Genomic DNA, 26939 nt, shown 5'->3' with positions numbered 1-26939 from the left:
ATATTATAACCACCGTACTGACGTAGTGGCGTCAGTCACGTGACTAACGCGTCGCGTAATGTGACGTGTCACAGAGTATGTAACCAGGAAGATTGAGCTAAACTTCATCATGCTAACAGGAGTAAGTGGAAAATACTCATTTATTTTATTTAAATTTGGACATATCACACAGCTTATGCTGTTTCTATGATGTTGTGAAGAAAACTGTTGATGAAAGTTGTTTTTTTTCTTCTTATTTCCAGTGAAGGCGAACAGCTAACTTGCTAATAGTGTTAGCATGCTAAACACAGCAGCTACATGTTAAGTTCCGAAAACATTTGTCTGTAATCAACATTTGCTTGTAGTTTGTATTAAGTCCATCAGTTGCGTTCTTTTCGTCTTTTTGCTTTATAATGTACTTGACGTTTATGCTTAGTAATGTCTTGAAACTAGACTGTATTTCAGCTAAAGGTGGCTAACCTTAGCTTCACATTTTCTGCCAACAAATAAAAAAAAAACATTCTCCTATATTACCTATAATATTATTATATTACATACTAAAGCGTATTTGTTCTCTATTTTAAATTGCGGTTAACGGAAGCATAAAAAATGCTGTTGAAACCTCCAATGTTGCTATCATTCGCTTAAAAGCAGAACGTTACGTTAGGAAACTGGCACGTCGTGTTTTTATTAAAGGGCTTTGTTAATTGTAAAGCTAATTTACAACATTGAAGCCGTTTTTTTGCAAAAATCTTGGAATCCCTCCGGTTTCTTTGTATCTAAAGTAGTTTTGATCAGTATTTTTCAGATTTTACGGATCAAAGTTATTATTTACTCTAGCTGTATACTGTATCCCTCTGCAGGAGTATTTACAGAAAACTCACTTAATAAGATGATAAATGTAACTGTTGATTTCTGACCTTTTTTCAACACAAGGCTAAAACTTTAGTTGCTGTTACAAGCAGCAGAAAGTTCAACCATGTGTGTTAAAGGTACAGCACCAACAGGGCTTTCACTCAAACTCTTGTGACCTCTGATCAGTCCATATGGACATGTCTGAGTTTTATTTAGAATCAACTCTGTGCCTCTGAGGATAAGGCCTCTTCCTTATTGATCCCTCAGGATACCAACGATGAAGACGTGTCTCTGTTTGATGCCGAGGAGGACACAGGGAAAAGGTCAAAGAAGAACATCAAGTAAGTTTACAGAGTCCTGATGGGATTAGCTTTCTGTGTGCGTTTTTGAGTGTACCTAGCAAATATTGTCACAGTTTTCTTATTTCAATTTATAGAGCATTCAGGCAAATGAGTCAGATGTTTACCATTTTATGGAGACCAAAAGAATAAATAAAATAACTGACAGTTTTATTTCTACTGAGCTGTTGTTTTTAATGGAGTAGAAGAATAAAAACATATTCCACCCTACTTATGGTAATTTATCAAACAGGTGATCATTCTGGTTTACTTACACAGAGCTTATGAAGTGTAATAAAATAGTTGTTAGAGATTAGATTTTTTTTTCTGTATCAAGAAGAAGAAGAAAAATTGTCATAAACAGGAGAACAATTTTTTTTGTGTCATTTACATCGTGACTCTATGAGTCACGAACTGTCAGTTAGTATTAATTTCTTACATAGCAGCTCAGCTTTTCAGGATGGATCGTGGATCTTTTTCTGTATTAACCATCATCAAAAATGATTCAAACGAGTCTTTCCTGGCCTCGGTTGAGGAAAAAGTGTTGCACAACAATGACTGCTTCTCCTTAATGTCTAGTGATGGTTGTAGTGTGGCTTTTCTTTCAGCTGATTTCTAAACAGATCACTCACGAATACCACCTTCTGCTTCTGTCATTTTTTATATCTGCAAAAGTATTATCCTACATTTTTTTAGACTGTATTGCTTTGAGTTTTCTCTGCAGACACTCTGGCTTGCTGAATTCCACTTCTGCATCTTTGTTGTTAGGTTATCGATAATTTTACCTACATGGTCACATTATTGAGCTTAGAAATAAAATGGTTTTTAGCCATGTCTTGTCTAGATTATTATCTTGATTTTTTTTCCAAAACAAATAATCGTCTTTTGTAACTGGCAGTAATAATGGGTGGAGTGAGTAGATTTTAAAAGATGCTCTAATCGTGCTATAAATCTGTGGCAGGCATCCTGTGGCGTCCTTTTTCCACCTCTTCTTCAGAGTCAGCGCTACGCTTGTCTACCTGCTCTGTGAGCTCGTCAGCGGCAGTTTCATCGCCTCCATGGTCACAATCATCCTTCTGCTCTCCTGTGACTTCTGGACTGTAAAGGTGGGCATTCTTTTGCTGTCCTATGGTTATACTTTAAAGTAGTTAAATAAAGTGTTCTGTGTCTGCGATCAATGAGGATAAAAGCTCCCCTCTGTATGGTCTAGATGTCAGAAACGCTTATTTTTATGCTTCACTTTGCACAGAGGCTTTGAATAAATAGCTTGGTGGCAAATCTCTTTTTTTCAAATTAGAGAAAATGAGCATTTGTTAAATTGTCAAAAATTATAAATAATTGGGTTGATATCTATGCTAAGCTGAACCAAAATAGTTGCCGTGCATGGCTGTCCACTAATGTGATGGCTGCAGTTCAATTCAAAAATACTTTATTGTTCATAAAGGGAAATTAAGTAGCATGTTAGACTTGTTTAGTATGTATATATGTATTTATATGTACTTTATCCTTGGCAAAATAGAAAGCAGGACATGCCTGAAATGGGTTAAGGTTTCTAATTGTCTTTGATATCATGGGTCTTATTTTCAGCAGATATTTTGACAGAGTTGTAGGATTTGCATCGTTGTAATGAGGGCTGCATTCCACTGCTGTAGCCAAGCATGCTTTTTATCTGTAGTATCAAAAGAGAATTAAGTTTTTATATCTCACCTGAGTTTCAACCTAAATCATCAGTTGTGATTAATGAATTATTTTGCTTGTAATTGTAGAACTGAAAACAAGAATTAAGAATGATAAACTATCAGTCACAAAGAAAGGCTTAGATTCACTTTGATAAGAGTTATCTCCGTTTCTAGAGAGTTAGATTTCTAAAAAAAGACTAAAGTTACGTCAAGAAGTTCAGCTTCAAAGTTAATATAGCAGTGGAGACACCAACAGAAGAGTGTGTTTTCTCTTTTACTGTATTAAAATATCTGTGTGTGAAATGTTGGTTTTCAGAACATCACAGGCAGGTTGATGGTTGGTCTGCGGTGGTGGAATCAGGTGGATGATGACGGGAAAAGCCGCTGGGTGTTTGAGTCGCGGAAGGTATGAGGTTTCTCTTCTTTCTGCTGTTTTACCCAATTCACTTCCAGGCCTTTAACCTCTCATGATGCTGACATCTGGGGCTACATGAGTTTGATAAATGCATCCGTTTACTGTCAGTGACCTTTATGGTATTCACAGATGGTGTAACTGTGAGAATATCCTGTTTCCTTCAGGGTACTGGGAAGCAGCAAGCGTCGGATTCAGAGTCCCGAATTTTCTGGCTTGGACTGATAGTTTGCCCGGTCATCTGGGGAATCTTCGCCTTTAGCACACTATTTTCATTTAAGATTAAATGGATGGTAAGTTGCTTCATGGAGTTTATACAGATCTGTTCGAAGATCCACCCATCAAGTATGAATGTCATAGTAATTTTTAGCCTTTAGGATTCATTGAAGCCATTATTTTTGGAATGGAATGATTATATAACACACAACTGCAATTCTTAAGTGTGTTTTTTTTGTACAGACCTACTAATATTTGGATAAATGTCTGTCAGCAAGTTGCATCTCAACCACATCATGTTTTGATTACTACAGACCAGGTCCTGAATGAATTTTGGCTTGATATTTGACCACCACTCTTTTTAATCACAATTGGTAGAGCTCATTTAAATCCACCCAAAATATAGTTGGTTTTGTGCCATTTAATAATAGTGTAGACCTTTTCAATAAGCTTGAGGTTAGGGTTTTAGAGATGCCATTCAGGAGGTTTAATAAAGGCCTCCCAAAACCAGTTTGGGTATGTGTTTTGAGTTCATTATCCTGTTGGAACACCAAACTGTGTCCATGCTTTTAACAACTTGACCCAAACTGTCTCCGTAGGATGAAAGGAAATTGGTAGAGGGGTCATCGATACAGAACTTTTAGATGTCCTGCATCTAAAGGTTGCAGGACACCAGACCCTCAAGGACTGGAGTTTGACACTTTTGGGTCAGAATATTCAGGAAACACTCTGGAAAGTTGTCAGTTCATACTGGTCTTAAACTTGAAGCCAATGAAACAGTGATGTCAGTTTAATACAACCATGGACTCAACTAGATCGTTAAACTTTTACATAATTGGTTGTTCCAACATGAGAAACTTCCAAGAACAGTTCAGATGTACTCATCAAATGGATAATAACACTTCAACTTTAAATTTTATGACCTGATATTTAAATTTGATCTATTTATTAAAACCACCTACTTTGTTAGAACTCTGTCAATTTTGCAAAGAAGAGAGGTCCATTATTCATCCAGAATGATGCCAGAAGCTTGTTCATTGCTAAGGAACGTGTGTATTTGAAGTATCAGTGCAACTTAAGGATTATGTAACTAAATATTACTGGGAGTGAACATATATATTTGAATCTTCAGCTACAGTTCTGAACTTGTTATTGAGAGAAAACTTGGATTGAACTGAAACATACGAACCAAATTTTATTTCATTTTTTAATTTCAGTTAAGTTATCATTCCAACCTGAAAAAGTCAACTACAAGTAAATCATTTAAAACCCAGAATTAATGACTTTCATGTCCATTATGAGTGAATGTAAACCTCTCACCTACACTGTACAAAATGATCACTGTATAAAGTACAAGTTGCAATATTTTGATAAATTTTTTATTCTCAAAGGAAGAAATAATGTGGATATTAACACTATTAAACCATTAGTGACAGTACTGTATTCTTCTTCAGCCTGTAGTGATCATGGGTTTGGTGCTGCAAGGAGCTAATCTGTACGGATATGTGCGGTGTAAAGTGGGAGCAAAGACCAGCCTAAAGAACATGGCCACTAATTATTTTGGCCGACAGTTCCTGAAACAGGTGAGGGGACTTCAGATCAAATGACTGAAGGTTTTCTTTCTCTTGTTTTTCTAAAGTAGCACTGATATTTTTGTCATCCACAGACACTGTCTAAAGAAGAGGAATCATAGAGTTTTGCACATCTGCAATTTTCCTAATCTTGTAGAATAAGTAGAGACAGGAATCTTTCCCACATGGACTAAAGACATTGGTTTTGTTTTTAATTTAATGTTCAAATCCTCTGAATTATTTTCATGTTTTATTCAGAGGTTTTGGTTGCTGTTTTCCAGTAATTCAACCTGCGCAATAAGCACTCTTTACTAACATCTCAGACATGAGTGACAAAAGCCTGCAATGTTAACCTGACTAGTTTGTGTTGTAGTCTCATAAATATATCTTTAGTTTGTGTTTTCATTTCTTTTTTCAATAATTTAATGCAACTTTAAGCATCTTTTCAGATGCTTTGTAAGGAAGTTTTCTTGCTCAACAGGCTGTGTAACGTATTCCTTGTAAATATGTAAGTAAAACAAACTATGTGGAATATTTTGTGTAAATGCATTTGGGACTTTTTTTCTGACTAGTTTCCTGTTTTTATTTATGCTAATTTATTATCCAGAAACGGAAGTAAACCTGCTTTTAGTTCAGGTATGTGCATGTCAGGAAAGAATGTTAAAAAAACTGTCATTGAATGTTCTAAACCCTAAATTTAAATTGAATATGTATGATACAAAAACACATAAGGTCTGCAGCTTTGCTTCTTTTTTATGGCCCAGCATCTCATTTATGCTGACGTCTGTGCTTTGACTGGGCCACTGTAACACCTGGTCTCTTTTCTTTTTCAATTATTATTTATTTTTGCTGTGTGTTTGATTATCATTTTGATGATCCAGCGTGGTTCTTAAAAGGGTCAACAGCAACACCTGTCTGCTACTTCTTACCTCATGGAAGCATCAAAGGTGAATGTTTCAAAGATGAATGTTTTTCTTCACAATCTAATGCCATATAAACCACAGGGTGTTTTTCTACACTTAAGGTTAGATTTAAATAATCAACCTAATGGAGATCATATCATTTTTTATTAGGTTCTCATGTGTATTTTCAGTGAGGGTGTACTTTCTTTTTTGTGTTTTTAGTTTAACGTTCCATAAGCAAATACTCATTGTTTGCATTAAAATGCATATGACTCCGCCTGGTTTGAATTACGTTGTGAAACCTTGACTTAGTTTTCTACTCGTGGGTATATAATGGCTTTAATATTTAATAAAACAACGCCCTCTGGCGTCTATTTTAGTATATTACGTCTGGGGTACGCAAAAGACGGAACACATCTCGATAGGAGGTCAGTAAGTTTACTTTTCAAAATAAAAGCTCGAATCATCATAGTTGCAGGAAACTAACAAATTCTTAAACTGTGTAAAGAATATCACATCAAGGAATGATCATCAAAACTATGTTTTTATTTTTTTTCCTAGGTTGCTGTGCTAACTTAGATAAATAATACTTCTGAAAGTTTTTCAACAAGACGCACGGCAACTTAGTGGGAAAAAATGTCTTGTGCAGTCGCGCATGTGAATATCGTGTTCGGGCTGGCTTTACTGCAGTCTTAGGAAACGTCTAAGGCCAAGGTATGTCTCTTTTGATCAGTCATGGCAGTAAGAAATAGAAAACATGTTCAAGTCCAAATTGATGGATAACTTTTTTTTTTTCAGTTAATGTGCTCCAGAATCGTTCAGAAAATGCTTCTTTTAAGTTAAGTTATTTTATTCTGAAACTCCACCGGAAGTTCAGACTTTTCTATAACGGCTAACCAACCTAGCTTATAGTAGCTTCCTTTAGCTCCTAGAAACAGCAGCTTTGGTTTGTTGTTTTTATGATTTAAACAGTCCAGAGAATTAGTTGTTCTTCCTCTGGAGACCGTCCTTTGATGGGAATTACATCCAGGATGATTCCTACTGAGGATGCGTCCGCCAGGAAGCGAGAGATCGAGGAGAAACTGAAGCAGGTCAGTTTGGCTGGACAGGAAGATGAGATCTATGCTAAATTCACGGTTTAGCTAACAAACAGGATGTTTAAATACATACAGACTGTAAACTATAAAGTAGTGGTATCTGATAATGTGTGAAGACGGGATTATTTACTGTGGGGATTTTACAGGAACAGGAGACGCTGTCATTCATCCGGGAGAACCTGGAGAAGAGCGATCAGCTGACCAAAGGCATGGTGAGAAGATCTGTTTACTGCTGTCCAAAACATAAGAGACTGCTACTTCTACTAAGTACTACTACTAATATTATTAACAATAATACCCTGATCTTGCTTTTGCTATATTGGAAGGATTATTATTTTACTTTCGGTCTTTGAGTTTGGTTTATTAGAATTTGATTTACTTATATGTAAGCATTTAAACGAAGAAAGAATTTACATAAAACATCTTTGCAGAGAGGTCTATCCAAACATATTAATGAAAAGTTGTGTTGAAGACAAACCGGTTAAAGAAAACGGTTAACAAGCAGCCTTAGGAGATTAAGCATAGCTCTTGTTTGTTTTTTATATAGGGAGAGATTTATAAGTTAAGTCAAGTTAAAGTTTATTCATAGAGCACTTTAAAAACAACTGAAGCTAACCAAACTGTTGAACAAGTCAGCAGTGGCTAATAAATGCACAGAATATAGAAAAAGTACAATATTGGTACGATATGGTCACACACCCAGGATATGGGCAACAACTATCTCATGCCATGTGTTTAGCCAATCCTGAACTGGAGGTAAACCAGAATTACTTTACCTAAATTAAGAAGAAAGGCGACTGGATTGTTTCTCAGTGGTCCAAAGTTTGAAATCATGCTACTGCAATAAAATAAGACATTTCATGACCGTTTTACACATCTGTGCCATGGGTTCCTGTATGCGTGCTGTATGTTAGCTCCATTTTTTTATACACATAAACTTCAGTTGAAGGACTGTTTTTGACTTATTCTGTTGTTCTCGTTTTGTAAGGTTTCCATCCTGTCTTCATTTGAGAGTCGGCTGATGCAGCTGGAGAACTCCATCATCCCGGTCCACAAGCAGACGGAGAACCTGCAGAGGCTGCAGGAGAATGTGGACAAAACTCTGTCCTGCTTGGACCATGTCATCAGCTACTACCACGTGGCCAAAGATACCGACAGGATAATCAGAGAGGGGTAAGGATTAGCTCCACCTTTTAAATTCTGCTGTAAGCAGTTACTGGGATATCATGTACTTGCTTTTTCTCAGACCTTCAGGCAGACTGGATGAATACCTCGCCTGCATTGCAAGGATCCAGAAAGCTGTGGAATACTTTCAGGACAACAACCCCGACAGCCCGGAACTTAACACAGTGGTAACTATCTTCTGAAATCTGTGATTGTTATTTTTCTTTTTTTTTTTTTATCAGTTCAACAGTCTGAATCATACCCATCGCACAAATCCCACACAGTCTTCAAAAGTCTGGGAAGATTTGATTTGGTTGAAGTGCTTTTTTCAAGAATGGATTAGTATGATAAAATAATCTGCTAATGCAAAACATTAGATTTTTTTATTTTATGTTTTATCCTTTTTGCCAAAATGGTAAATATTTGAATAAGTTATTTCTACCATATTATCTATCCATTCATCCATCTGTTCCTCCATCCATCTATTTTTTCAGCTTCCATATTAGATCTTGCCCACTCTATATATAGATAGGATGCATGGAAAATGTTATATTTCTTTTAAAATTTATCAAAATTGATTGTAAACTCTGTAAAGTTTAGTTTAGAAAGGTAATTAAAAAAAAATAAATGTGGGGAAAAATGTTAAGACCTCTGACCTCTGTGTTCATTTCCTTTTAAATCGCCCTGATTGGTCTTTTTTTTTTCTCTTCAGAAAGCTCGCTTTGAGAAAGGGAAAGAGCTGCTGGAGGCGGAGTTCCGGAGCCTCTTGACCCGCTACAGTAAACCCGTTCCCCCCATTCTGATCTTGGACGCCATCAGTGTGGACGAAGACATAGAGCTGCAGGAGGAGGTGGTCCTGGAACACCTGCCTGAAGCCGTACTGCAGGACATCATCTGTATTTCCGGCTGGCTGGTGGAATACGGACGCAACCAGGGTACGGCGGTTTGTCTTAGTTTGTCTGCTGTTTTTATATCACTTCCACCCCAGGTCTCCCAACTTCTTCTTAAATTAGATTTAATCCTTTAGAAGATTTATTCAGCTGTTCTCTCATTCTAACATAATACAGCTAAGATTACATAATGTTTTCTTTCCTTTAATATAAATGCGTTGTATGAGATCTTATAAATGAACATCTCTCATTGAATGTGGAGCTGTAATGCAAATAAATTAGAGCCAATTTGGACCTTTCTAATGTGCTTCTTGTTCAAGAGATGCAGAGAAGTTTCATTTTCTTGACTGATGATCAGCAAGGAGGCGGGTAGGGATCAAACTATATTTAGCTCGTGTGTTTCATTACAACATCCATCAAAATATGTGTCATAACATACAAAAATGTGTTCCTGTTTTGTGCTCTAACAGATTTATTACAATCCACATGATTAGAAGGTAAAGTTATTAAAGGTTAAGGGTTTAATTCAATTTAGTTAGAAGACTTTATCCAACAAGCCTTGCTGTTGTATGTGTTCTCAGCAGGAGTTACCTCATGAAGTTCTTCTAAAAATAAGATTTTGAAGTCAGTTAAACAGCCAGCAGCTGAAGGCAAATGAACAAATATGTTACAGGGAAAACAGAAGTAGCCCACCTAAAGTTGCCATCAGGGGGCAGTGTAGCATTAACAGGAGAACTCAGCTGTTTCCGAAGCAGCATAATGATTTTCTGCTAAAAGTCAAGCAGTTAGCAGAACTAATCTGGATACTTCATGAATTTACTTTGGAGACAGGCCAGGAGCGATTAAGAGGATGTGAATGCTTTTGCCTGTACGCATGAATTGTTTTATCAGCCACAAAATTGGAAAGATTGAGCTGACTTAGCAGCCAAATGATAAGCTGCCTCCTGGCAGTTGGTACGGTTTGCCATTTATAGTAATTGTGGTTGTTATGTGAGATAAAATAAGTTATTTCTAGGTCTTTAGGGAAGAATTGAATTTAAATGGTACCTTTATGGTTAGAGGCTTCATTATTATTTATAATTGATCATTTGATCACTCTGTCTTTTATGACTACTAATTTAACAAGAACTGGATGAGAGCATTTATTGTCCTTCAGTTTTGTCATTTTTTAAATAAGAGTGTTAATGACGTTAATAGATAACATAAAGTGAGCTAAACAGGTTGGAGCACAAACTGTTAAACCTAATCTCTCTGTCCATTCCTACGTAATGTTCCCGATTGAGGATAAAATCACAGATTATTTATATTTGCAGGTATACTTGTAGCATATTTATTTACATGGATTTGTAGCTGCTCTGTGAGCTGAATCTGGAGTAGACACTGGGAGTGGCGGAGTGTTGCTTCAGGCACAGGAGACGTGACAGATACTGATCAGTTAGTTGGTTTATATTCAAGCTGCTGTTTAATCTTCACACAAAGGTTGGTAGCACAAGGATTTGTCATTTTTCATTAAAAAAAACAGTCAAAGTGGGAAAAAAAGTTCATGGTAATATCTCTGTTTGTACAAAGGTCTGTTTTATTTTGCTATATCCTTTTCCATATATGGTAAGGCATTTTCACCGACACAAAACACTCATCCGACACAAAACACTATTAAAAATGTCATTTTGAAAGACTTATCTTTGTCCAAAATGTTAATTTGGTTTGTTCTTGATCACTTGTAATTGCTTTGTGGTGGAAAAAAAAACAACCTTTAATCTAGGAATCGTCTAAAAAATGAAAACCTAACAGCCTGACCTGCTGATTACATAACACATCCGAACGCATTTGTGTAAGCTTTGACCCAAACATGACCCATAGAGGAAGAAATGTGCTGCAGGTTCCTTCTAATTTTGAATTGGAGATGAACCAATTAGAGTTGTTTGCTTAATTTCTTAATCTCCTAAAAGTAAGTAAAGACTGAGAGATTTTTTTTTAAGTCATGGCGTAATCTTGAAAATGTTCTTTTTCTGCAGATTTCATGAACGTCTACTTCCAGATCCGGTCCAGCCAGCTGGATCGCTCCATCAAAGGCCTGAAGGATCATTTCCGCAAGAACAGTGCCTCCTCTGGTATCCTGTACTCACCGGCAGTCCAAACCAAACGCAAGGACACGCCTACCAAAAAGGCTCCCAAAAGACCAGGTCAGCAACAGACGGACCTGCTTCCAAACATAATCTAACGTTCCTCTTCATTTGGCAACCACAGCTTCTGTCTTACAGATTAATATAACAAACACGTCCGAATCTGTGAATAATGACGCTTGCATTCAGTCTTTGTTGGTTACCATCCAGCCACATTATTCTCCATCTCTTTTAAATCATTCCTCACCACATGGTGTGATTTTTTTTTTTTTCTTTAAATGCTCTAACCATCCTTCATCCTTTCCTCCTCCATAATCCCTGTATTGTGTTGACAGTGTACATCCCAGGTAAACACAATGCTTCCGTGTGTGTGTCGTGCTTGCTTGTGTCCGTTTGGTGCCACTTGTCAGAGCAGGAGGAGAGACTCTGTTAGGGTTTATGTTTCGAGGTTCAGTGTTTGATCAGATGTAGTCGGTTAGCTTCAGCGTGTTGGCCTTCAGTTTCATGGCGAGGTTCAGCATGAAGCGACAGTAATGGCGTGAGTCTGCCGCTCTGAAGGTGGAACTGATTAAAAATAATAAGCGCTGTGCTGCGGATTGTTCCTGTTCCACACAGACAACCTCATAAGCCCCATCTCAGTTCGTACACCTTCGTCAGATTCTTGGTGTTCTGTGTTCAGACAGAAACACTTTTGCAGAAAAGAAAACGGAACATTTATGTAATTATCTCTACTGATGCCCTGAAACTGAAGGCTGTGTAGACTCAGTGATGTGGTGGTTTGTGACTAGAGCAGCTTGCTGCTGACAAACAGCTTAACTGATTTGTCACACAATGTGTGCAGATAATTGGAAAAACCAGGCTTTGGAGGGGATTCATTCACTGCGCAGTGTGACTGATAACCAGTTTGTCCTTCTAATTAATGCTAGGGGAACAAAAAGACATGAAAACTAAATAAAACATTTATTAACCATTTCGGAACAAGGACAAATTCATTCATACGTATGAATTGGTAACCTTTCTTTTACCTGTTTAAACATTTGTTAGATTAAGTTTTCTCTGCTTTCAATGTTCATTATGTTTCTGTAATGAGGCAGAGATGAGTTTTGGTTTCTGAGTATTCGAAATGTCATTGAAGTGTGCTGCTGTTAGCAAAACTGCCTAGAGGTGGAAGTAATGAGTTGTAGGCCATCAGCAAGATACTTTTGCAGCCACAATTCTCGGTTCATTACAGCTTTGGAGTAATTTTGCTTATCTTTTCAATGTAACTCCATAAATGAATCACAAGTAATGGGAAGAAGACTTGGTTGAAATCTCATCTGCAGCAGCCGTCGTCACTGAATGTCTGTGGCGATGAAATTTATATTACATTACTTAACCTTGCTGTAAAAAATATGTCCACTATTGGCTCTTTTCTTAGCCATTTCTTGGTTGACTTACATGAGTGTATTAAACATTAGAGCAACACATTTATAGGGGAGGCATCAAAAGTTTGAGTCTACTTAGTTCTCAGTGCAATTCTGGTAAGAATGTTGCTAAAAGCGATGCTGCGATGAGATCCTGAAGGTGGAGTTTTGGAAAGAGCAGGAGATTTTAAAGAGACGGAGACCCAATCGCAAAGCAATTTCTTTTGTCATATTTAATATATATATACTGTATATATACATAAAGTACATATATATACTTTAAAATGACACTATGTTCTATGGCCGGTCAAGATTAAAACCTTAAACATTGGTTCAGAGCTTTTCCGTACAAGCAAGAGTGTTGGTCTGTGCGGAGACCCGTAGTGTGTGTTCTGTCGCCGGTGATGTAGACTGAGCTGAGGTTGAAGTCGGCATGTTGTTGGACATGGCTGCGACGCTGCGACCTTGTCTCTGTGTTTGTTGCATGTGTGATTCTGCTGATGTTCTAACCACCCCAGCTCTGTACGGTTTGTTTTGTAAATGTGCCACACGCTCACTAACTCAAGCCAACACATCACGTTTAATTCTAAAACCTGTTGAACATGTTTCATCTGTGTATCTTTAGACTTTCTTTTTTTTTTATCAGTAATAATAATGATGCTGACTGTATTAATTATGAAGGCTGTGTACCTAACCTGTGTATTCTCTTCCATGACCCTGGCGCTGTGTGTTTCAGCACAGCTGTCCTGTCAGTGCTTTAGTTTGTCTTTCACCTGGTTGTCCTGTTGTGTAGCTGTGGTGGTGGACTGCTCCCACCCCTCCATAGATACCTCTGCTGGCTGTCTTGTGGTGGAGGGATGTGCTGTCTGCTTTTCCACACTCACTTCCTAGCTCTCCTATCTTTTCTTCTTTTCCCTTCTCGTGTTTCTTGGCTGTCTGGACCTCGCTGCCTCCTCCGCCCCACTCCTCTGGACTCTTTCTGTATGTCTATGGGACCAGGGACCATTCGCAAGGCCCAGAACCTTCTGAAACAGTACTCACAGCATGGGCTGGATGGGAAAAAGGGGGGTTCTAACCTCACTCCTTTGGAAGGTAAAGCACCTTGGTCTTCTCTTCGCTCTGTTTTCCTCCTGCAGCTGTTTCAGTCACAGAAGAACAGGCCTGTCACAATAGCTCTGAAGGTCTTAATTAGTCATGTTTGATTGAAGAATAATCAGGTTCCACCCAGAAACACGTTTCCACTGTTAAGAAGCCTATCAGCTTAGCACAGACTTGAATGTCAAAATATTTTCAGGAAATTTTAGTGAATGAATGTCTTGTGGTCTCCATGACCTTCACAATCTGTTTGAATGTTCCTAGATTGCTGCGGATTTTAATATTCTCCTTTATTAAGAATGCAGTCATACTTTGCTGCACTCTTCATTTGCTCCATCACATATTTTATTTTACTGACTTCCTCTCTTAACTAACCAGGCTGCCAGTAGCAGTCATATGGGACTTCTGCCACTTTAAACCTAGTACTGGAGAAGCAAGCATGCTGTGAGACACTCGCAGGCAAATTAATGTAGTGTATTTAATTATAAATAGTTTACTTTTTCACCATAAAAGATTTAATACTATCATTTATTTTATTTTTTTCTGCTTGGTTGTTTTTGACTGGTGGCTAGACTGTCTGAAATGTAAGCTTTTTTTGAGATCCGTTAGACTCTATAACCTGATTCTTTAAAGAAAAAATCTATTAACAGCAACTCCTTTGTCATGCAGTCACCATTTCCTCTTGATATGAATAATTAATGACTTTTTGTGGCAGGAAGTCTAGATTGATCACTAAAGCCCCGCCTGTCAGAGCACCTTAGGGTTGGAAATGGATAGACAAATACTTTTTGTTGAGGCTGGAGCAGCTGCCAGAGAAAGCCTTACTGTAACTTCACCCTGCCTTATTATAAATTATTTGTAAATCTTGTACCAATGATGGCGATATGAGGTTTTAAGTTTGGTAAGAGGCCACAACAATACAGTTTAATACCCCCAAATCGATTTCATTCTTATATTAATAGAAATTCACCTTTTCCCGATTTAGACAGATGTTCATCTTTTCTACATGTGGCCCCATCTTTAATTAAACTTTCAGTCATTATTTTATTTTATTTTTTACATAATTCCACTAATTTACAGAACTTCATAACTGGTGTTTTATTATTAATACCAACATTTTTGTACTGCTTCTAATTTCAGTTTGATCTTGCATTAGAAACATTGCTGGTTTTCATTCATCTTTACTATACCTTAGATTTCAATATAATAAAACTCAACTATTCAGAAGATTTTTAATTACATTAAAATATTTGAACATTGTTGTAACAGGTATAAATTATTTTTAATATTATTGTGCAGAATTAAAATAATCCCAAACGACTGTGGCCTAAAGAGTTGAAACAAACAAAAGAGCTCATCTGAAAATATATTTTACTTTAATGTGAGACAGTGCGGTTTTTCCAGAGTAGAGATAACCTGCAGTGGAAACGTGTGCCAGGATGTGGTTTTTAAAAGGTGAGACCAATCTAAAGCTGTTGTGAAACTTGAAGCCTGTTTCTGTCTTGTAGCTTCACACACTCATTGATTTAGACAACATGAACCTGTGGGCCCCCCTTCCCCTCACCCTAGCCTTCAGTGGGTCTCCCTTGCTTCTTTTCTGGTCTGGTGCTGGTGCTTGGTGGTGGTCGGAACAGCTGATCCAGGGTCAGGTTTGTCTCCCCCTTCCCCCTCAGTCTGGTCAGAGCCCAGGTGGTTTTGACCAGTCTTCCTGCTGTCCCGTCCCCACCCACCAGGTTACGATAATGACCTGCGGGTCAAACTCCACTCTGACGCCCTGAACGAGAAGCACGGGGCCACCACAGGTGAGTTATGAGAAAAAGCGGGGAAAAGAAAGAAAAACAGGTGGACCTCGGATTAAATATTATTGTTTTGTTTTTATTTTGAATTGTTTCAGCCTGCAGATGCAACACTTATTGTCACTATACCTCAATAGTGCTTCATGTAATTGTGTAAATCCGGATCAATCCCTCATGTCTTTATATTTTTCTTCCAAAAAGGCAGACATGTTCCATTGTGGAGTGACAATTCTCCAACTTTTCTTTTTAGTGTATCAGCTGGTATTACAGGGTATAGTATTCTATGATGGCAAAAACAGAAGTAGAAAAAAATGCACAAATATCTCAAAGTTTGTTTAAAAGACAAATGTTGCATCATGTACAACAGTGCAGCCTTAATAATTACACTTGCCTGTCTAATTTTATAGAATCAAGTCAAGTTCAGATTCGTCCACTTTATATTGCCAGATTCCGTTTTAATGATATACTTATGACTAACTTATTATAATACAGTGCAGACAAATTCAGGTCATCATTTAATGGCTGTTTGTATAATAATATTTATAGTGATAACATAAATTGTATGCAAATCCAAAATAAAAGCAATATCATAACAATTACCAAATTGTAAAAATATGGATTTAAGTAATACATGTTGTGTAAGACTATGCTTATTTTGTGTGGTAATAAAACTACTACCAAAATGAGTGTTCATAATAATAACACTGAACATTTTTTCTTTGTTTTTGCTATCATAAACATCGTTATGTTATCTCATTAGAACTGATAAATTTTTTTCTGGGGGCATTTTAAAGTTTTCATGAGTCTTTTTTCTTTTTATGGCTCTTAATTATTTTTCTGGAGTTAAAATCACTCAGCTAAAATAATAGGAACAGACCATATATATACAGTATATGTATGTGTATATATATGTATATGAATAATTTATCGGTAAGAATAAGGTAGCTGACACTATAACAAAAAGAAAATTTTTCTAAAACTGGTGAAATGTCACAGACTTAAAATGAATGAAAAGCAGCCAAAGTCCAATAATTTATCAAAGACCTGCAGAAATCAGAATTTTTAATGTATGGGAGAAAAACATAAAGTAAAAAGGGGCAGCTAAAATGTTCAGTATTGTAAACCAGACATTTTACTAGAACTGTTGTGTTTCACCTCTCAGGGAAAGACGATGTCCTGGACATCGAGATCGACTCGTACATCCATTGTATCAGTGCCTTCGTTAAGCTGGCTCAGAGTGAGTATGCCCTTCTGACAGAAATCATCCCTGAGCATCACCAGAAGAAGACATTCGACTCCCTGATTCAGGTCAGAGACGCTGAGATTTGATCTTTTTATTGCAGGTTTGGTTTCTTAAAAGTGAACTCAGAGCACTGAAATGAAACTAAGAAGCAGAAAAACATATTAGTGACTGCAGAACAGGAAATCTGAAAAAATTACATAATTGTAAATTAGTTTATATTTATCATTTTGCATTGAATATTTTTTAGTTAATATGCTTACTACAATTATATTTACATTATAACATATAAATACCTATTTTGTCAATAATTTATTTACAGTTGTATTCGCTCTGTTTAAGGACCACAACCACCGTGAATAGCTGAAATCTGTGAATACTTGAGACCCCCTTTAAAAACACTGACAGCTGCTTGTTTTAATAGTTCAAACACACAATATGCCTCAGTTTGCATTAAGACACACAGAGGAAACCGTCTTCGCACTACTACTCTTGGGGGTCAGCCAATCAGTGCAAAGGAAAACGAATGGCTGCTTTGCAAATGGCAGTAGTGTATCAAACAGCATTGTTCCTCTGTATTTCAGCTTTCCGAGCTGCATTTTCTTTCAAATATTTTTTTCTATGTGAGAAAATCGCTAATAGGCAAATTTTGCGTGAATAATTCTAGCTACATTCCACAGACAAATCTGTGAATTTGTGAATTCACAAATGCTGAACTGTGAAAAGGTGGGTTTCCACTGCATTGGATTGCGATACATTTTACTGTTGAGGGGAGTCAGTAACGTCCCTCCGGTTTTTCTCTCATCTGTCCACAGGAGGCGCTGGACAACCTCATGCTGGAGGGAGACAACATCGTGTCTGCGGCTCGCCGGGCCATCATGCGCCACGACTACTCAGCCGTCCTGACCATTTTCCCCATCCTCAGACACCTGAAGATGAACAAGTCCGAGTTTGACTCAACGCTGCAGGTTGGAGCCGTTTTAGCCCCGTCGTTCCGACGCTGAAGGAAAATAATGTGTTTCTTGCGTTCGAATAATTGTACACCCCTGTGTGTGCAGGGTACGGCTGCAAGCACCAAGAACAAGCTGCCCACTCTCATCACCTCCATGGAGACAATCGGAGCCAAAGCTCTGGAAGAGTTCGCAGACAGCATTAAGGCACGACGATCAGATTATTTCCATTTAATCAGCAACCCCTGATTGATTGACTGATCGACCAATCTTTACTCGCTCTCCTTTCTTGTTTCCTAACAATAGAATGATCCTGATAAAGAGTACAACATGCCCAAAGATGGAACAGTCCACGAACTGACTAGCAACGTGAGTAGTGACTTTTTTTTTCCAGTACATATCGAAATGTTGCATGTCTGACCTGTTCATTCTAACGGAGCCAGAAGCTCTTAACAGATTTTTGTTCAAATTTTAAAATTTTAGCAACAAGTTGTAGTGATTAGACACTGGTGTCAGAATGAGATTCATTAAATTGTTGTTGCACAGAAATCATTGTAGCGTAATTTCTGGACCGTTCGGTGAACCTGAATATAAGTTACATCACTAAATTTAAAAATAAAATAAAATTGTATATTTATAAGCCGTAGGTGTCCACATTTTAACACGAGGCATTTTACAGAAATATATATATTTTTTTACTTTTAATGAAATATGAACGGTAAATACATTTTCCTAACAGTTCCTGTAACACAGCTGCTTAAAAAAAACAGGAAAAGTCATAGATCTCTATCTTCATCTTTATCTTCATCCTGCGCTCTAAGACCAGTGAAGCCTTTTCAGTGTTGGAATTAAGCAACTTAAAAATGACTTAGTCACACATTTCCTTACTCTCTCTTTCATGGTCATTCTCACTTGTACTTTTGTTTTGAGGCAAATTCGCCCTGGGCATGTAGCTCGTTAGCTTGGTAACATCATTACATTAGCAGCATCATTGTTTCAGCGGCAGTCATCAAAGCGTGTGGAAACAATTGACTTATTGTCCTGAAATTACAGTAATCTTCCGTAACGATGTGACTGCGGATGCTAGTTTTCTGACAAACATTTATCATCACTGGTTCATAAAGCTGTGCTGGTGCTCTTCTTCTCCTCTGCAGGCCATCCTGTTTCTGCAGCAGCTGCTCGACTTTCATGAGACGGCTGGAGCCATGTTGGCCTCCCAAGGTACCGTCACTATGACGACACGGACAACTAACTGTCTTTCATCTTTCTGCTTTGCTGAAACAACTGACCCCTCTGCTGGACAGTGTTTGGATACTGATGTGTTTCACCTATGAGTCTGTTCTTAATAAATCACTCTGAACGACAGCCTGAAAATGTAGCCAGTAAGATTAAAAAGGAGTTATAGTTGCATCTGTCTGCAATACTTCTTCCAACCTTGCTTATTTTAAATGAAATATTAAATTGTTTATATATTTATTTATATTACCCTTAATATGAAGTTCTTAAATCTTAAGTTAATAGGATGTTAAGCTTTCTTTAAATTCCAACATGTAACTACCTTATGTGGCGCTTTAGAGCAAGCAATTAGTTAATTTAAATTTATTTTAAAAACATTTCTGTTAATCTTCATTTTATTTTGTTTTTTTCCTTCACACAATTTCCTTGAAAATGTTTTTTTTATAGATGTATGTATTTTTTGTCGCTTTTATTTAATTTCCATATTTTTAACTCTGTCTCACATTATGGTTTCACACATGCTTTCCTAGTCATATTGACCACTCAAAGCACTTTACACAAAATAAAATATTTTATCATTATGTAACTTTTAAAAAATTTTAACAATAGAATACATTTTATACAATGCTTTTTTTAAGGGTATTAAAAATATATTTTTTTACATCCATTCAAAATTAAGTTAGAATACTAATGTTGAGTTATTTGTAAAAACATTTTAGCTTTGTTGTTTGTCAGTGAATAATTTTTTATTTTCTGGAGTTCCTCAGCTAAGGCAGTTTAAGTGTAGCGTCTGACTAAATATAAACTAGAGGTCTGTCCTCTTTGACTGGGATGTTTTAACTCATCACACACATTCAACATATTAGCTTAATACATCTGACCTTTTCAGTGTGTTTCGGAGCTAACCTCACAAAGATTAAGAGTTCTTAACCAAACAGAAACCAGAGGGGCGACATCATTCTCCAAACACCTGTTCTGTGATTAAATGTGAAACCAGTTCAACAGTCTGGTTAACAGGCCGGTTTCCCAGTTTCTGCTTGTTTTTGTGCTACTGTGTGCGCCTGCCTCATAAATCTCTGATAAAACGGTGGAAATGTTCCTCTTTAAACCCTCACTTCCTGGCTGACGGCTGTTTGCTTTTTCTGCTCTAACAAATCTCTTCTAACCTTGTTGCTCCTGCCTCTTTTTCTGTCTCTTCTCTTTTTGCCTGGCCTCGGCCTTTGTAGTTCTGGGGGACACTTACAATATCCCTTTAGACCCCCGAGGTAAGCCGGAGACTGTCCGTGTGTGTAGGCTTGATGTTTTCTGTCTTTACTCTTACTTTTCTTATTTGTGTGGGATCATTTAGCTCTAAACCCATTGGTTAAATATTTCCGCTGTTTTTCCAGAGACGAGTTCAGCGAGCAGCTCCACCTCAGACTTCAACAAACGGCTCCTGAGTTCGTACATCTGTAAGGACACACTTTCGCCTGTTTAGTGTGACAGCTCTTCCTGTGCCGACTCGTAATCATCCTCTGTTTTTCTTCAGGTAAAGTTTTAGGAAACCTGCAGTTGAACCTGCTCAGTAAATCCAAAGTTTACGAGGACTCGGCTCTCAGTGCCATTTTCCTGCACAACAACTACAACTATATCCTCAAGTCGCTGGAGAAGTCAGCGTCTTTCCTGTCTTTCTTTCGCTGCCTCATTTGTCAGACACTTTGCACTTCATTTCACCACTGAGCTGTTGATGTTTGTCCATGTTATTTTGGATGGCTGCAGGTCCGAGCTGATCCAGCTGGTCACGGTCACTCAGAGGAAGGCAGAGAGTTCTTACAGAGAGCTGATCAAGCAGCAGATCGATATTTATCAGCGCAGGTAAGTTATAGTTTCATGGAAAAACTCAAGAACATTTAGTACATTTTTAACTTTCTGCTCAAGTTATTTCTTTCTGCTGCAGCTGGCTGAAGGTTTTGGAGCACCTGACAGACAAGAACATGCCTATTTTCCAACCAGGTGCCAAGGTCAGGACTTCATAATCTGTCGCTCAGAACACAGTTCAAAGCATTTGTGTGATCTGTAGTATTGAAAGTTCAACACAGTTTCCAACAGCAACTGAAACAGCACATCGATGTGATGGGACGGAAATAACTCTCAGCCTCGTTGCAAACAGTGCCATCCATAATCCTCATTTCCTTTTTGCTCTTCTTGTTCAATAAAAGACAAAAAGAAAACAAAGTTTTTACTTGATTAGCTTTTTAAAAAACCTCAATTTAAATTGAGTTTCTAGTCGTCAAAAGTGGTTGAGTATAAATCTTAACTTGGTTTTGAAATTTTAAAGAAAATCACAGGCAAAAATAATTTTCTTTTACATTCCTGCACAATGTAAATTGTGATTGTAGGTGCTATTAATCTGTTGTCTTCTCACCACAAAACAAATCAAGTTGGACAAGGTCATACAAGAAAAAGCATAAAAAAATTCTCTTTGCTGTTGGTTTTAGGTTTTTCTTATTTTAGATATGAGAAGAAAAATAAATTTTTAAATTTCTGCTTATCTGATTAAAACTTAAAAACAAATATTTCAGTTTAATATGTCACACTAAAACAACCAAAAATATCCTGCTTGTTTAACGTTTGTTTCTGATGAGAAAATCTAATTACCAAAACTTGCATCAACCCTGATAGCGTTGATATGTTCCTTATGCTGTTTGACGATTTAAAGGTGGACTACCATCCTGGCCTCATGCGACGGTGCCTCTGCTACAATCAGTAATCTCTGTTCTCTAAATCATTAAGTCCTACTACACATTCAGGCACCACACGAACAGAAATGGGAATCAGCTGTGTTTTCTGCCTGACAAAAGCTGAGGAGGAGTGCACACACCTCCACATTGCGCCCAGGTTCTGCTGGTTGCTAGGACACTATAACGTGGGGTTTTAAAGCTGGAGTTTACAAGCAGTATATAAAATTTGGGTTGTTTAAAAATATGCTCAACTAAGCATTATCGTTAGTGATGAGGTAAATGGAGGTAGAGGATGAGTTTTGACTCCCCTGCATCCTGAAGGAAGAGGAAACTGATGATAGAGATAGTGAAACCTCCATAGCTAGATATATGGAAAGGAATTTCACAGAAACAAAAATCCTAGTACAAATGTGATACTTGTGCTACAGTGGCAAGTAGAAAAAAAAACAAGGAGTTTACTGTAAAGCTGAAAACTTTTGGAGTGAATTTTTGTAGTTTTACATGTAACTTAATGTTGTTTGAACTTGTTTTTCTCTTTTAGCTGAAAGACAAAGAACGACAGGTGATTAAAGACAAATTTAAGGTGAGCCACAAAGAAAATACAAGCCTTTGTTGTGAACATATTAAAGCAGATTTTTTAACTGCAGTTGTTATCTGTGTGTCTCTCTCAGGGGTTCAATGATGGCTTGGAGGAGCTGTGCAAGATCCAGAAAGGCTGGGCCATTCCAGATAAGGAGCAGAGAGACTACATCCGACAGTCCCAGAGGAAAATCGTCTCAGATGCTTACAGAGCCTTCGTGCAGAGGTGAGACACATCCATTTTATCTCCCCTGGTAATCTTGATATGGGGACGTGATCTGTTTGAATTCAGAAAACTAAAAGAAACTAAATTGTCATGTTCCTAAATGGAAGCGCTAAGTATAGGAAAACAGTAGACCCTGTTAGTCCTCTCTTTGCAGAGCCAGATTTAGGCCCACTATCTCTCAGTAGCCACATTTTATCTGACTTTATCAGGGAAGGGTTTGTTTCCCCCACTCTCATTTACAACGTCTCACAGCAGCCAGGCTAAATCTTTTCAGACCCCACCATAATATTTCAGTCAGGTAGAAAGGTCTACACTTTGACTGGGCCATTCCAGGACCTTCAGACTGTTGGTTGTAGTTGTTTGTGCCAAAGAACTGCATTAAGTTTTCTCCTAAAATGATGATGAGGATTATGGCCTACAGAGTCTGATATGGAACTTCTAAGTTTCTGTGATTTCCCTGACATTGCATCAACTCATGAAAGATTTGCAGCCGTTTTCTGAATGATGGACTTCAAACATTGTACCACGGCATAGTGTTAAGATTCCTGAATCGGTTCTTTATGGCAGAAAATGTTTCACTCCTTTGGTTTCACCTGCAGGTGTGCCAACATCTCCTTCACTAAGAACCCTGAGAAGTATCACAAGTATCGGCCAGAGGAGGTGGAGGAGATGATCGAGAAGCTTTTCGACACGTCAGCCTGATGTCCTGCTCGTCTCCCTCATCCAGAAACACGCCCTCTGCACACCACCTCCTCCCTTTCTGCATCTGAATGTTTTCTATCATATATTTATCTAACTTTGCCTCTCTAATGTCAAGTTTCTGATTAATAAACACTAAATCATCCTGCTTTATTAGTTTGTCTAATTATGTTCATTACAGATAATTAAAACAAACGAATATGGAGACAGATGATGGAAAACATCCAGATTCTGCCACTTAATGAACATTCAACAATTAGAGAAACCCCACAGAGAGATCACCCCCTAATGAGATGAAGAGGCTGCATACAGGAAGACGTTCAGACCCTGTGTTCAATTCCACAGCTGTGTGTGGCGCCAACACACTCGTTGGTGTGTTTTCCACTAAACAGACCAGAATAAGTTTGTAGGAGTTTAAGATTTGCTTGTTTAAAGAATAATTTCTCACAGACTGAATTGGATTTACACAATTAGATCATATTTATAAAACTCATTGTTAATGTTCAGTGCAGAGAAGATTTTAAGTTTAAAAATAAAAGTGCCTTTTCTTTAGCATTACCTGACTAAATATCTGCTCTATTAACTTCTTCAAATTTGACTGAAATTTGAATCTGGACACATGGACAAGCTAAATGTCTTCAGCTTAACTATTTTATGACCAGAAAAGAAAAAAGTGTTTGACCTCAGCGCAGAGATGTACTATAAGCTGGGATGATTCAAAGAGAGGCTTTTAAACACAAGCATGCTGTTCCACTTTCAAAGCATGGTAGTGGCAGGAGCATCCTGAGGGCTGTGTGACTGCCAGTGGTGCTGGGGCACCACATGGCGACTGTTGAGATTCATCAACAGCTGGTGTTCAAGTCAGATCGGGTCCATATCCAGCATGCCTTTGTGCCATAAATCAAAAATCGCTTCTCTTCATATGTTCAAAGAGTTTACAGTCGTTTATCAGCATTAACATTTAAGATAATTGTTCTGAAATTTTTCTCAAAGATCCACAACTGTTTACTTACAATTTTCAAAATCTGCAGTCCTCATTTACGTTGTGCCCAACTCAAGGTGAGCTTCAGCTTTAAAAATGTGCTGAACATTATTTTCGTCACAGAGGTGACGGAGTAAGATTTCAAGCTTACAGATTGACAGACAGAGGGGTTTAAAAAGTGCCAAATTTAGAGTAAATGAGTAAATGAGGCATAACACATTTGGCTCCTAAAGATCCTCGTTCGGCAGTGAGCTGAACGTTTTGCTGAATGTGTCCTCCAGGTGATGATGACACTGATGCAGCCCTGGAGCTGTAAAGTCTACTGAGCTGTTTTTATGTCTCCCCATGGCATTGAAATCATCCTGTGGGTCACAGCGAAGGGTGAAGTTGTTGCCTTTTATCACCAAGACAACTAGACCACCTTGGAATCGGCTGGTTTCCATAGCGACAAAGCAATGCTGATCGATTCCGGTTGCTTGGTTCTTTCCTGTCAGGGTTTCATTAAAAGGTGAAGACAGTGGAACAAAAGATCAAGTCTTTCTCTAAATAACATAATTTAGTCCGAACATCACTGTTGCCTTCAGCTGGAAAATACAATGACTGCAGCCTAGGAATAAATATGATGCATGGAAAATGCATCTTCATTTTCTTATTTCTAAAACAAATGCTATTCTTAAAAAATATATAATTTGAGTAAAAGAAAAGTGTAAAAAAAAAGCAGTGTTCAATGATAATTTTGTTTTGTTGGGAGAAAAGACGCCCAACCTGTAGCTATGTGAGAAACTAATTAGCCCATAAACAGATTACAAAAACTCTGATTAAGAATTTATTTGATTCATTTTAATTAGGTCTGATTACTGATGAACTGTACCTGTCTGACAATGTAGCACTTGGGCTACAAAAGATCTACAAAAAGCAACATGTCTGGAAAGAGTTAGGAAACCTTTTTTTTAAGGCTTTTGGACACAAATGAACAAAAATGAAAGTCATTATTTATGAATAGAGAACATGTGAAACTGACAAATCTCCCCAACAGTGTCTGGCTTACCAAACATCTGTGGAAGATGTATCCAGGAGTCTCTAAAGTGGTGCAGACCTCATTTACCTTGGCTAAGGTCAGTGTTCATAATTTAACAACAAGAAAGAGATTGGGGGGAAAATGGCCTCGGTGGGAGAGTCTGAAAATCACTGCAGACCAAAAATAACAGCGAGGCCTGTCTTACGTTTGTCATAATCATTGATGATCCTCAGGACTATCACAGTGCTGTAAGGCTGCCTTTTTAACCAGAAAAAGCAGTTTAAACAGATCAAAACATCCACAGAACAGCAGATGAGAGAAAACCATCTGCAGCTGGTACAGCTGTCCTGATTCTTTCTTGTAATCTCTTCAAGCAGTCTTTAGAGGAAAATGTATATTAAATTCATAAAAACTTAAAAACATAATAAAGTCTGAGAGCTTGGATGGAAAATTCAAAGAAATCAGGGACAGATTGGGGCTTTTGAATAGGTAAAGTTGTTATTTGTACATCTCCCAGCATGTGTTGTTTAAAAGGAGAACTGGGTTGTTAAGACATTTTCTTTTATCTTCTTAGGCAAGGATTAGTAAAAAGCATATGAGGAGTCACTGCCTTAGAATTTGTTACAATTTTAGACTGGAGAGATGGATTAAATTCAAACAAACAAAAAATAAAGATTTCTATTACACGAAAGAAGACTCAGAAGACAATTTAAAACAAATTTTTTTTTACAAAAAATAAATAATTTCAAAAAGCCAGGATGTTGTAGCATTGAAGTCTGATTTAGAACTTTGCAGCTATGCCTTTTAGTATTGCCATTTTCTACGGTTTATGTAATATTCAGCATTTGTGATCATCTTGGGCCTCATTGAAATGAATGGAACCCATAATTTCTGACCAATTCTGCTAGAAACTTTATGCTCTTTCACAACTAAATGCTTCCATGTGCTTTCAGCAAGAAATGCCATTCAGACTTAAAAATTTTGACGTATCCTTCGACTACAGTACTTCTGTTTATTTCAGCTTTTTCATATAGATTTCCTAAAATCACTCTTCAAGTTTTTGCTTGAAATATGCTCAGTCTTCAGAAAAAAAACGCCGGCCAACTAGCACTGAGAGTTCCAAATTTAACCTTAAATCCAACACTTTTTCCAACCCCAATTACAACTCTAATTCAAATCCAAAGACTTTAACCCTAACGCCGACAAGGGTTTGGGGTAGGGTCCTTCTAACCCGCCTTCTAAACCTAATTCCAACATCTATTTATTTAAAAAAGAGCAGTTGTTCTTCTGGAGGCTTTATCTAGGAAAGAAATGCAAATAAATTAGTACTTTGTCTAGGATGAAAAACAGAGTACGTACAGTTAGTGGTAGCAGTGGATATAATTGCTTGACTTAAAACAGAAATGGGTCCAGGTTTACAATTTTTAATAAGAGAAGATAAAGTTATTGGCTCTGTAGGCCAGGAGATGAATTGGTTAACACAAAAACACCAAGTCAGGTGTGGCTTCTATGAAGAGGAATAAAACCCAACACTGTTGTATTGAACACAACTATATTATCTCCGTTAGTTCAACAAAACATGTATTTCTAAAGTTGTAATATAAAAACTGATAAAGTTAAACATTAAATAAACACATAAATCTTATTCTGAGTTTCCGCCAAACAGGAGCCAATTAAGGGCCACAAGTCTGAAATAAAAAACACATTTACACATAACATGATTTGTTTCTAATTTTATCCATTGATGCTCTCCAGCCCACCACACAAAG

At 37.5% G+C, this 26939-nt stretch overlaps 2 protein-coding genes across 8 annotated transcripts; both read left to right on the top strand.

Moving 5' to 3' along the window:
- The first annotated feature begins 2 nt into the window (after positions 1-2).
- On the top strand, positions 3-5778 carry tvp23b (trans-golgi network vesicle protein 23 homolog B (S. cerevisiae)). The gene is made up of 7 exons (XM_032573453.1): positions 3-121; positions 1102-1175; positions 2134-2278; positions 3168-3257; positions 3431-3556; positions 4934-5062; positions 5146-5778. Exons 1-7 carry the CDS (start codon positions 110-112, stop codon positions 5170-5172), a joined length of 603 nt encoding a protein of 200 aa, XP_032429344.1. The 5' UTR covers positions 3-109; the 3' UTR covers positions 5173-5778.
- A 1047-nt stretch (positions 5779-6825) lies between these two features.
- On the top strand, positions 6826-23322 carry exoc7 (exocyst complex component 7). 7 transcript variants are annotated; one of them, XM_032573449.1, is made up of 21 exons: positions 6826-7043; positions 7196-7261; positions 8038-8222; positions 8296-8401; positions 8926-9148; positions 11119-11286; positions 13629-13721; positions 15458-15526; positions 16683-16828; positions 17576-17728; positions 17819-17917; positions 18017-18079; positions 18865-18931; positions 20173-20211; positions 20335-20397; positions 20475-20595; positions 20705-20800; positions 20883-20946; positions 22208-22249; positions 22338-22471; positions 23071-23322. In XM_032573449.1, exons 1-21 carry the CDS (start codon positions 6966-6968, stop codon positions 23171-23173), a joined length of 2178 nt encoding a protein of 725 aa, XP_032429340.1. In that variant the 5' UTR covers positions 6826-6965; the 3' UTR covers positions 23174-23322. The 7 variants fall into 7 exon arrangements, with proteins under 7 accessions (XP_032429340.1, XP_032429336.1, XP_032429334.1 ...); XM_032573445.1 differs by lacking the exon at positions 13629-13721 and adding an exon at positions 11562-11573; XM_032573443.1 differs by lacking the exon at positions 15458-15526 and adding an exon at positions 11562-11573.
- Positions 23323-26939: the final 3617 nt, after the last annotated feature.

The sequence above is a fragment of the Xiphophorus hellerii genome, chromosome 10 (genome assembly GCF_003331165.1).
Source record: "Xiphophorus hellerii strain 12219 chromosome 10, Xiphophorus_hellerii-4.1, whole genome shotgun sequence".
NCBI classification, from domain to species: Eukaryota; Metazoa; Chordata; class Actinopteri; order Cyprinodontiformes; family Poeciliidae; genus Xiphophorus; species Xiphophorus hellerii.
The sequence above is the reverse complement of the archived record's forward strand: the minus strand, read 5'-3'. Positions and strand labels throughout refer to the sequence as shown.